Source organism: Abramis brama (assembly GCF_963993115.1).
Source record: "Abramis brama genome assembly, chromosome: 22".
NCBI lineage: Eukaryota > Metazoa > Chordata > Actinopteri > Cypriniformes > Leuciscidae > Abramis > Abramis brama.
In genome coordinates, this window is record NC_139984.1 from 9,963,073 (window position 1) to 9,975,564 (window position 12,492).

A 12,492-nucleotide genomic window follows, 5' to 3' on the forward strand; every position below is an offset into this window, starting at 1 on the left:
CAGGTTAAAAACAGTGGACAGTGAAAATAAACACAAAGCATTTGAAATGGCATATTATATGTGTGATGTGTTTTCTGTTTTATCCATATAGATACTCTTAATTACAAACAAAAAAGGCATAAATAAATATAAAACACATTCAATAATGGTGCCATCGTGTATCCATTCTTCAGCCCGTCAGTTCATATATAAACAATACAATTGTAAAAGTAAACAGGAATCGAGTTAAAGGAGGGACATCATTCCTCAGTGGGAACATTCCTTTTAGAATGTTCTGGCAGGGCTTCTGAAGATCATACTGGACTATATGAGACCGCCTGCTTCAGGACAATTAGATTTGATAGATGATCAAATACTCTTTAAAGGAATGGCAGTTTGTACAGCTCTTCCCTGCTGAAAGGCCAGAAAAGTTGGTGAACAATGCTGTGGTTTGGATGCTTGTTGTGTGATACTGGTGTGCTGGTGTTCCCACAAAGCTTCTTAGCAGCAAGCGTTTTCTAGTCAACCAGTTTCACCAAAAACCTAGTTGACCAGCCTCACCAACTACATTTTGCTGGTGAAAAGTATGTTTATGCTGGGTTACCATCTAAAAAGTTCCAAAAAGTTTTTTTTTTTTTTTTTTACTTTTTAGTAATGCCACAGAAGAACCATTTTCGGCTCCCCAAAGAACCTTTCAATGAACAATTCTAAAAAGAACCCTTTTTTTTATCAGCAGGAAACAAATTATATTTATTAAATTATATTTAATAAATTATTTTATTTATTTATTTTTGATCTCGTAATATTTAATGAAAATGTCATAACTGGACTTTCCGGCTTCTACTTAGTGTTGTCACGATACTGGAATTTTGATACAATACCTTGGAAAATATAGATATTCTATATAATTTTTGATACCACAGGGTATCAAATACTATCAAATGCCATCTATACTGCCATTTATATATATTTTTATTATTATCACATAATTTTTGATAATTTGAGTAAATTTGTTGCAATAGCTTGCAAACAGCGCAGGGAGGCTTTATTGAAACTGAACTAAATTTTCAACAAAAAAAAAATACAAGTAAACAGTCAGTAATAAAATAATAAGTAAACAAATGGCAAACGATAGCACAAATAAATAAATAGAATATAGAGACAAATAAAATAAACAGCTGTACGTTTTTTTTTTCAGGTGGGTCTAACAGTATAGAATTACATTATAGAATTCAGGTAAGAATTACTACAGAAATTAAATAAAATAAACAAATGTAAAAAATAACACTGGATACTCTTCATTCTAAAAATTACATACAGATCAATTCTCACATTTAAAGTCAGGAAGGTTATTCAGCCAAGTGAGTTTCTCTTTGTATTTGTTCTTTGATTAAAATGACAGACAGCAGCAGGAATATCAGGCTGCTGTCACTTTAAGAGCTCATGCACGGATCCAATATACTGTTACGCAACATGACGTTTTCTTTCTCAACTATTTACGTTCCAAAACTGACTGTGTTACCTGAATACTCGCCAAGACGTGCATTTGGACATCATTTTGTGTGTATTTGCCCGTTTGAGCACAATAAGCAACGAAAAATAACCAAATTTGGTACTCGCAACCGCGAGCTGTTTGAGAGGCGGCTTTATGCGCGTACCACTTATATAGATCAGCGCAAAACCTGAATAAACTTATGCGCAACACCCACAACCACATGCCAAGATGCAGGCACTGTAACACCAACACTATTCATCCGGAGCAAACAGAAACGAGTGGGTGAGAAGAGGCAAGTGTGTGTCAATGTGCCTTCAGAAAGAAGAGAGAGTGTATCGGTGTATCAGTACTGCAGATAAGGAGTATTGTAATAAGTTTCAGATATTTAAACATTGGTAAGTATTGAAATATCGATATATTTGACAACACTAACTTCTACAATCATTAGGTCTGCTTATATCCCACCCCTGCAAGCTCACGTTCATCTTCTTCCACTTTTGAGAGCAATGCCCACATCTCAAAATCCAATCAACAACCAATGCACAAAACCAGTCCCACATTTCCTCTTCTGTCACAATATGGAAGAAAAGATCTGCTGCTACTTCCGTTTCAGCATGACTTCAATAATCTAAAGAACTTTAGTGCAATGGAAAGGGTTCCATAGCTGTAAAAGGTTCTTCATGGAGCCATAGATGCCAATAAAGAACCTTTATTTGTAAGACCTTTAAACCAGCCTGGACCAGTGTAGACATTCATTCTGTTTTTTTGTTTTATTTTTTTTTCAGGATGGATTTTAGCACTTCGTACACTGATCTTGAAACATTTAGAGTTTAGAAAGGACATTGAGAAAACATTCAATTCATTGGATGTTTTTGAGGGAGTTTTTAGGAACCAATGCTGTGGCTACAGTGTTATTTGAGAATCCTACTGCAAACACCAGGTCAACCCAGCTTTAGGTGGTGAAACCAGTTAACTAGTTTAAGTTGTGTTTTGGAACATTGTTAATCAACCAGGTCCTCACCAGCAAAAATGGATTATTAGCTCTGACCAGGTCAATAAAGGCCTCGATATGTTTCAACTGGTGTGATGTAATTGCGAACAAAACCAGGCCAAAGCAAAGTTTGTTTGGAGTTCATTTTGGGAGTTTGAAAGAGCTTGCCAAAGTGAACTTTCCAGAAAAGTTTGCTTCGGGTGGTAAACAACTTTGAACTACCATTGGTAGTTTGACGTCAGGAAAGGTATTTCAAACTTGTATTTACCCCTAAGCGAAGAACGAAAAATAACTTTGCTGTGAGTATATTGAGGCCTTTAAGATGGTTGACCTCAGCTCCACTAGCAAGTAGTCTAGCTGGTCAACCACCTCAACCAGTTTAAGCCAGAATACATGTAAATCCAGCTACCATCTTAAGCAAGTTTTAGCTGTATTTTGTAAGCAGGTGGTTACTTTCTTTCTTCTCTGGAATACAAAAGAAGACATTTTGAAAAATAAAGAGTTTTGGTGACCACTGAAATTCATTGTATTAACAAAAGCAACACTTGAGACATTCCTCAAAACATTTACTGTTATGTGCAACAGAACAGAAGTCACACAGGTTGGGAACAACATGAGGGTGAGTAAATGATGACATAATTTTCATTGTTGGGTGAACTATCCCTTTAACCTTGGAGCTGCTGTACCAAGAGTAAGAGATGACACAAACCATTCCCAGACAATGGTCAGGTTGAAGTCAATGTGAAGTTCTCAGATTTGGTTTCTCTCTGTTCAGCGTTTCTCCTCCCTCTTCAACCGGACGTTCTCACTTGGAAAGTTTACTGATGACTCTGATTAAGGCTCCATTCTCATCTTTCAGCCGCTGGTTATCAGACTTGAGTTCTGTCAAAACCTGAGATTGATGAGAGACGAGATTGAGAGAGATGAACGCTTTTGATTATTAACTTCAGAACTATTTAGTGTCCATGTTAAATCAAAATTGCGATGTCCATGAGATAGGGATACACAGTTCTTGCAGACTACTCGTATCTCATAATCTGATGTGACTGAATTTCGTTTTATTTGTAAAAAGCATGATTCATTACTCAAACATGATTCAAGTAATCAAACATACAACGGATGCTAGATCAAAGATTCAAATTGGCCTTTATAAAGGAATGGCAGTTAGCACGGCCATGTGAATGTGTGCTCATGCATGAAGAAGGGAGACCCCTTCTCCTACTGCAGTGAGTAAAATAGTGCCAGAACTTCAAACACTTTAATGGGTGAGCAAACCCAGCTACTCATGCATTCATATCACATTTTTCGAAACAAAAAACATTTCAACTTTCGAAAAAAAAAAAAAAAAATTGTGCTAACTCACTTTTAGAAATAGCCAGCACACAAATAGAGGCCCATAACACTGTGGACAGTACTGGCATTCAGCATGAATAGGATACAATTTAATGTCCTGCTAGGTTTTTAAAGTCACCATGAAATCAAAACTGACAAAAAAAAAAAAAAAAAATTATTATACATTTATTATAAATTATTTATCTGTGCACATCATTATTTTATTTTTTTAATATTCATGTCTCCTTGTAATCTTTAATCAAAGTAACTTCCCATCCCTCTTGCAGCAGCATCTCTTCTCTGATGATGTGTTTACTGGCGTGTGGGCCGGGCAACCTGTCACTCACATGAGATCCACCAATAGCAAACCACAACCATCCAACCATCCAATCAAATCCCCATGTACAAAATCAAGTCCCGCCCTACATTTTTTCTTGTTAATGCTGGCTTTAAGCAATAAAGAAACAAATCCCATGTTTTTTAGAAAGATTTTGTTTTACTAATGAGTACAAAGTTACTCATTCTGTTTGTGTAATTTTGTGTAATATTTAAAATGATTTGATTTACTTTTTTACTATCTGTGTGTAATATTGGTATCCAATATTCTGTAACCAGTGAGTTTATGTGTTCACAGAGACTGTGAATGTGAAGCTACAGTGGCTGTGAATTGATTTGGACATTGCTGGAGTGTAGAGGCGTTTGGTCATGGGTTTAGAAGATCTATAAATATCTTCAAAGCCATCGCCTGCAGGAGGAATGTGAGGGGCTGCCCTTCCCCAGACCCAAGAGAGAAAGAGCGAGAAAGAAAGAATGAAAAAGCTTTACCAATGCAAAAGAAACAAATTAAAGAGCGAGACCTGCCTGAGAGGTGTGTAGCAGAGGGGCAGAGGAAGAGGACTACAGGGTGCAGCGGAGAACAGGAGGGAGGAAGGGACAGAGAAGCGAGCAGAGGACTAGAGATCCTCCGTCTCAGGGAGAGAGGCCGTCTGAGAGAGGCGGGCGAGGGTGCGCAGCATGGCTTTGTTCTCCACTAGGAGGCGCGCGTTCCCCCTGCGGAGAACCTGCAGTCGAGCCAGAGCAGGAAGGGTCTGGAGATACAGAGAGACCCAGACATGATGAGGGCGAGAGCGAGTGTAAGAGAACATCAAAGAGGGTTTGGGAACAAAAATGGACAGCATTAGTGTGCTTGGGTTAGTTAAAGCAAAGTCAGCATGAAATCCAATTTAACCCTATCAGTTTGTTCTTATTCATCAGTGCACATTATACACAAGCAAATAAAAATATACATATAGTTATTATACTTCATCCAAATGTACATGTTCTGCCTGTGAATTGGCTTTTCAGCTGACTTCAATCCAGTGGCATGCTGCAGATCTTGATTGCCAGCCACAAATAGTGATGTCATTCTTATTAGGTGTAATTAATTAAGTACACATGGGTAAAAACAGTGGGTAACACTTTATTTTACAGTGACTTTATAGTAGGAATTTATGCATAATTACATGCAACTCACCCTAAACCTAAACTTAACTCTATGGTAAGTACATGTAGTTCATCATTAATATTGCTCAGTACTTAAATGTATAATTACACTGTAATAAGGACCCTAAAATAAAGTGTAATCAAATATTGTGTAATATCAATGATTATAGTAATGATGCAATTTTTTTCTATTCAGATATCTATAATTTTTTATGATACATTTTCTATGCCTTGCTGAAATATTTATAAAATGTTAAAATATTGTGTGAAATATATGAATATATATTAAATAATATTATTATATGACATTATGATTATGATTACATTACATATTCAGTTAATCTTTCTACTGTATATTTATGTCATTCAGAAAGTATTAAGGGTTAAGTATTAAGTAATTGTTCACCCTGGTCCAGAAAAGTTAAATGATTAAATATGATGTAATATATTAACTAAACACTCATATATAGTAGATAGCATTTCATATCTGTTTGTAAGTCTTATTATGCTTCAAACTTAAAGGCTTTTAAAAAACTTTTTCCAAGTCAAAATTCAAAGTTTGTCTTCACAAGCTTTCCTTTTATTGTTAAAAGCTACTGTTACATGACTTTCTTCAAGTTCATTTAATTATTTTTCCTTACAATCAAATTTGAATTGCAATTCTGCATCCTGTTTGCTTTCTCAATTAAAATTCAGGAGATGAATTGGAATTTAGAAAAAATATTAGGTTAATTCTGAATGGCACAATGTCTTCATCTGATTGGTTGAATTCTACAGGATGTCCAGGAGACGTGTGTGTCGCGTTCTTTATCGGTTCGCCTGGAAACAAATGTCGTGACACCAAAATCCCTCGTGGAAGAAGAAAGCCATCGGGTTTACAACTATGACAATGAGCGCTTACCAGGATCAACTAAACGTTGAATTTTAAAAGTATGTGAAGTTCGCAGCTCCATTGTTCCAGTAAACTTGCACAACGTTCTTGAATGAACAATTTATTAGATGCACGCCGGTCTGTTATTGTAGGGATGTCGACTTTACATTTTCACGCGCCTAAACATGATGCGGAACAAAAAGAACTGTGATTGGTTGCGTTACATGTCGGATAGATGCCCTTTTGGGCAGTCCTTGGCCAATGAAAGCTGCGTAGAGTCCAGACCTTCTAGGTTAAAACTGCTTCATATAGACACATTTAACCATAATAATTATGTCACATTATGAAAGTAAAATGAGTGTTTCATGTTGACTTTAGAATGGGAACATAAGCATGCAAAGACTATCAGTTGAGAACATAAATCTGAGTTGGATAAACTACAGACACAAAGCACATGCAACTGTAGTCATTCACAAAAAGGACAGGAGAACAGGCCTGCACACATCTTCATGACCACTTGCATGAAATCAAATCAAGCTTTTTACTAAGGGAAGTTCTGCCATCAGCTTTTAAACAGTAGTAATCACCACTATTTTGTTCTATAAAAGCCTCACACAGCGCAGTGTGGAGATTAATGATCGACGTGAGGCATTTGTGGTCAACCTCAGAAACTTCCTGAACCAGCATGTGGAGAAACCCTGAGGTTTGACACCGTTTCCAAACGTGGTTTCACGGCTTACGGCTCTGGGACCAGGCCGTTGAGTTTCTCCAATCCATGAAAACCAACAGAGAACTGCAAGGCATCTAGCATCTCTTCATAGCGCTTTCATGATTCATTGTTTTGTCTCTACAAAAAGCATCTATAGTCAGATATTTGAACAGGTTTATTCTCTAAAATGACGTATTGCTTTGACAAACAGAGGCATGTCATATCAGGCATCTCAGTAAGCCATGACTCAGTTTGTCACAACATGGTTTCTAGATGTGTTGAGGACAAATGGCTGAGGCATCCATTTGTCCTCAACACATCTAGAAAGTATGTTGTGACAAATTGAGTAAAATCCTTTACTCAGCAGCTCTGTTACAATAAAGGTTCCCCCTTTATAAAGGTTGCAAAATGTTGTTGTTTTTTGTTGTTGTTTTTTTGCACTGATGCCATGAACCGTTTTTGGTTCCCCAAAAAAACTTTCAGTAGACAACGATCTAAAGAACCCTTTTCTGCCCCAAGGAACCTTTTATGCAGTGGAAAGTTTCCATGGATGTTAAAGGTTCTTCATGGAACCATCTGTGCCAATAAAGAGCCTTAATTTTAGCTTAAATGAGTGATATGAATAAATAGTGCTCATAAACAGCTGCTGATATAGTATTTTCAATTGAAACGGAGTAGAGGTTTGGATTCTGAAACAGTATTCAATACATCATAAGTTTAACAAGAGGATGGGGGTTGCCGTTAGCATGTTGCTAAGCTAACAACTGCGATAAGCATAAAACGCTATATACACTGCCCGGCCAAAAACAAAAAAGTTGCTGTTTGGATTAAAATATACAAAAGTCTATGATTGGATCGTTACTGTCGTCATTATTATGTTTCTATCATGTTATATGTTTGGCAACAATTCTTCTAACCCTAGAAATAAATGTGATGTTATTTCCATCAAGAGGTGCATACATTTTTGGTCAATATCTTGTATTGACAATGCAAGAGTCCAGTACTCTGTGAAGTCTTCTCCAGCACATCCCAAAGACTTTCAATGAATTTAAACTATATTAAATATGAAATTTAATTCAAAGAGATAGGAGCTGTACTTGCATGACTGAAATAGTGGCAGAGTGGCGTTTCAAAGATGGCCGCCGAGTGAACTGACTTGCATTAAAGGGACTTTGTTAATATTCAGCAATATTATTGATTTGACAGCACTGACTTCTGGATTACAGCAAATTAACTGAATTGAGCTGCATGGTGACATTATTGTTTTCTGCTTTATAGCTGAATATAAGTTTTTTTCATAATTGATTTTGCAACATTTACACTGTTATTGAACTGAACTGAAACAACATTGAACTGAATTAAACTGAATAACAACACTGTCTTCTATAGAGCTGCTTATAGCTGAGGTGAACTCATTTTATAATTGATTATTTTTACACAGTTATTGAATTGAACTGAATCAACACTGAACTGAATTGAGCTGAATAACCACACTGTCTTCTGTAGGGCAGCTTATAACTGAATTGAACTTGTTTCATAATTGATGAACTTTACAGTTATTGAACTGAACTGAATCAACACTAAACTGAATTGAGCTGAATAACGACACTATTATCTTCTGTAGAGCTGCTTATAGCAGAATTGAATTCATTTCATAATTAATTAACTTTACACAGTCATTGAACTGAACTGAATTGAGCTGAATAACGACACTATTATCTTCTGTAGAGCTGCTTATAGCTGAATTGAATTCATTTCATAATTAATTAACTTTACACAGTCATTGAACTGAACTGAATTGAGCTGAATAACGACACTATTATCTTCTGTAGAGCTGCTTATAGCTGAATTGAACCCAATTCATTGATGATCTTCACAGTTATTAAACTGAACTGAGTCAACAATTAACTAAATTGAGCTGAATAAAAACACTGTCTTTTATAGAGAAGCTTATAACTAAATTGAACAATTTTTTTATAATTGATGAACTTTACAGTTATTGAACTGAACTGAATCAAGACTAAACTGAATTGAGCTGAATAACGACACTATTATCTTCTGTAGAGCTGTTTATAGCAGAATTGAACCCATTTCATTAATGAACTGTACACAGTTAATAAACTGAACTGAATCAACATTGAACTGAATTGAGTTGACACTAATTTTTAGAGCTGCTTTACAGCAGAATTTGTATGTCCCATATATAATGAATTTTGATAATTGATTACGTTATTTTCCTGTGTATTACTGTGAAGTTGCATTGAAACAATCTGTACTGTATAAAGGTGACTTGACTCGTTGTCTTTACAGGATAGTAAGCCTGCTATCAAGGAATTACAGTAAGAGATCAAGATATTTTGAGAGCTTTACAGAGAAAAAAATAGAGTATGAATAGAAATATGTGTGACTAAGAGAGACATAAAGTGATCTAAATGACCCACACCATGTTGTACTGCCGTGAGTAATGGGTGTGTATTGGTGTGTGTGAGCAGGCAACCACGCGTGGGGCAAAACCACTCACCATCTGCCCCTCTTTCCCCCAGTCCAGCTGAGGATGAACTCAGGACTGGTAGCGAAACCTCACTGAGGGCGTCTGCTGGGGCAACAGTGACATCACTGATCAAACAAACACAAGTGCTTCTCATTTCTAATGTTGAAGTGAGAGTCTGTTGGACCTACCCATCAGCGTTTGAATAGCTGCATAAATACATTGTATTCCCTCCATGGTGTTCTGGGACTAAAGCTCTTTGCACATTTGCAATATAAATGACACTGTCATCCGCATATCTTGGCCGAATCTAATCAACTTTGAACTAATCTGAGTCGAAACAGCCCAGAAACCTTGTTTCCTCAATTGCAACATGGATGATTTATCCTAGTGAGCCTGGCAGACTACAGCAGCCGCAGATATCTCATCTGCCTCACACTGATCTAGCCTTTCATACATTTGGCACTGTGTTCTTCTTGGCCCCTCAAAATGCCAGCTATGTGCAATTACTGCTGGAATGCTGAACAAAAGCCGTGCCGTGTCTCTGTGCTGGATTCGGTTTGGCCCCGGCGTAGCTGGAACTAGGTCACCATGTATTACTGCAGCTGTGAGATGCTACAGAGCTTCGCTGACAGCACTGATGCAGAGCGCAATGGCTAGTAGCAAGCATGGTGGCGGCAGAGTCGGCTAACGTGGGTTAAAACAGGCATGGTAGATACATTAGCTGTTAAACTTAAACTACGAGGGATCTGACCTTTTCATCAGTTAATTCAAACAAACTGTCGTTGTAAATTCTGAGGTTAACATGCTCTCGAAAGTCACCCCACCTCAGGCTCAGAATAGTACGGCAAAGCCACATTTAATAGACATTTTCCTTTTACCTTTAATTCTTCTTCCATGTCTGAAACCTTTTTCTCCAATGCTTCTTTTTCCTACACAAGCAGACAAAAAAAAATCATATTACAATTTTTAAAATAAACTATAAAATAATAGATAGAATCAAACAAGTGACTTTATATTAGGGGTCTTTAACTACTATGTACTTGCATTAAGAAAGTTAATTGTTAGGTACAATGTCCTTGTGTTCATTTTGTATTGCAGTGTAATTGTATATTAAGGTACTGAGTAATAAGAATTAACTGCATGTACTTTTTATAGGGTTGAGGTTAGGATTGGGGTTTGGTTTAGGGTTAGTTGCATCCCAGACAGCAACACAGTGTTGGCCCAAATCCGGCCCATGTTTGGCTCGACACGATATTGCTGTCTGGGATGTAAGTATGCACAATTTCTAGCAATTACTAAAGTCACTGCATGTAATGTGTAACAAGGACACTGTAAAACAAAGTAATAATGTAATAATGCCAAAGTGTTACCCAAAACACTTACTATTACAGGTAGGGTTAAGGGTGGGATAAGGTGTGTCATTATATAAATGAATTACATACAGGCATTTTAAAATATAAGTACAATGTAAAAAAAAAAAAAAAAAAAAAAAAACATGTACACAATAAGTGCATTGTTTCAAACTATTAATCTAAATGTTAGTACATAGTAAATATACAAAAATAAAAATGTATTTAAATAATAATTCATTTAAATTGATGTAACAATAATTGATTACTTTTCTAAATGCATATTTATCCAAATTAAATGAAGAATAAAGAATTTAAAACAGTTAGGAAACATTATTTTTTGGTCCTATGAGAACAGCGTGAAGGAATATCAGGTCATGATCTTAACCAACACTGAAGAGAACATTCCTCAGAAAGTGTCAATAAAGATTATATAATGATGATATATATATATGATATATATATACCCTTTTCTCTGATTCAAATACAGTGGATCTCTCTGATAGTCTGTCCTGCTTCTGAAACACATTCACGAAAGATTAATGAGCAAAAGAGAATTGCAAACAGAAACAAAACTGTAAAGGAACAAAATGAAGGTGCTTTAAATACATATTCAAAGTAAAATATTTAATAAGCAATTACTGCTGGACCAGTATCTAGATATATTATTGGCTTTTTTCACAGCTTGTGATTCCTTACAGATGCTGTGAGTTTTACAAAAAGCCAGACCCTCTGGAGCCCGACTGGATTCAGAGGGCCAGTGTGTGCTTTTGTTTTTAATACAGGCTCTCGTATTGTTCTCTCACCTGTGCGACTCTGTCAAGCTGTGAGCGGATTTTGGTGAGCTCCAGTTTGCTGTCGTCCAGTCTGGACTTCAGCTTCTCATTCTCGGCCAGTGCGTCCTCATACAGCTGATAAAGTGAAACAAACAAGAAGAGACTAAATTAGCATCTCCACTGGGAGCTGCTTTCCTGGCGCTGGCCAACAGAAGACTTCTAATGCTCTGCACTGGATAAACAAAGAATGCTATTAACTATTAAAAAGGAACTTCACATTAAAACATATGTACTACTTGGATTTTACTATATTTGGATGTAAGATGAAAGTTGTGAGGTTGACTTTGGGGATAGTATTTGAGGAAAAATATCTATAATGAACGTCATTAAGTATTTTGTTAATCAAAGGGATCCTGACCTTCTTATAGTCCTTGCTGGCAGAGTTGTCGTCTGTTTTGCTCAAAGAGGCGAGTCTGTTCTCTCGGCGTGTGTAAGTGCCGGTCCGAGCTGACAGCCGGTCTGACGGAGACTCCACTCCACTGGAGTCGGACCTGCTCATTCACATCAATCACTTAGTAAGCAATTTTTATGAATTTATCTATCAGCAAAAAGAAGCACATTAAAGAATAATGTTTTTAGACAAAGAACAGAGAATCTTACCTTGACACCCGGTCTTGCTGCAAAGGAAAAAAAAGTTTGATTAATTATTGCTAAAGTTAACATTTAACATAAACAAAAACGCACCAGAACATATGGTAACACTTTAGTTTAGGGTCCAATCCTCACAATTTACTAGTTGCTTATTAACATGCATATTACTAGGATATTATATAAAGCACATATTAATGCCTTATTCTGCATGATCATATTCTACATCCCGTAATCCTACCAATACCTAAACTTAACAACTACCTTACTAACTATTAATAATAAGTAATTAGGAGTTTACTAAGGCAGAAGTCATAGTTAATAGTGAGAATTGGACCCTAAACTAAAGTGTGTCCAAAATAATGTCAT

The 12,492-nt window shown here is 36.4% G+C and overlaps 1 protein-coding gene across 3 annotated transcripts in view; it reads right to left on the minus strand.

Annotated features, from left to right (window-relative positions):
* Nucleotides 1-777: 777 nt before the first annotated feature.
* ppp1r12b (protein phosphatase 1, regulatory subunit 12B) overlaps nt 778-12,492 on the minus strand; it is a 28,183-nt gene continuing 16,468 nt past the window's right edge. Inside the window, exons 2-8 of one of the 3 annotated variants that reach the window (XM_084097975.1) lie at nt 12,136-12,152; nt 11,894-12,026; nt 11,506-11,610; nt 11,167-11,217; nt 10,229-10,279; nt 9,381-9,452; nt 1,175-3,357 (exon numbers count right to left, since the gene is read on the minus strand). In XM_084097975.1, the coding sequence (XP_083954101.1) occupies nt 9,420-9,452; nt 10,229-10,279; nt 11,167-11,217; nt 11,506-11,610; nt 11,894-12,026; nt 12,136-12,152 (390 nt within the window). In that variant the 3' untranslated portion in view covers nt 1,175-3,357; nt 9,381-9,419. Of the gene's footprint in view, nt 3,358-9,380; nt 9,456-10,228; nt 10,280-11,166; nt 11,218-11,505; nt 11,611-11,893; nt 12,027-12,135; nt 12,153-12,492 lie in introns of all 3 variants that reach the window. The other 2 variants (XM_084097974.1, XM_084097973.1) reach the window with 2 other exon arrangements.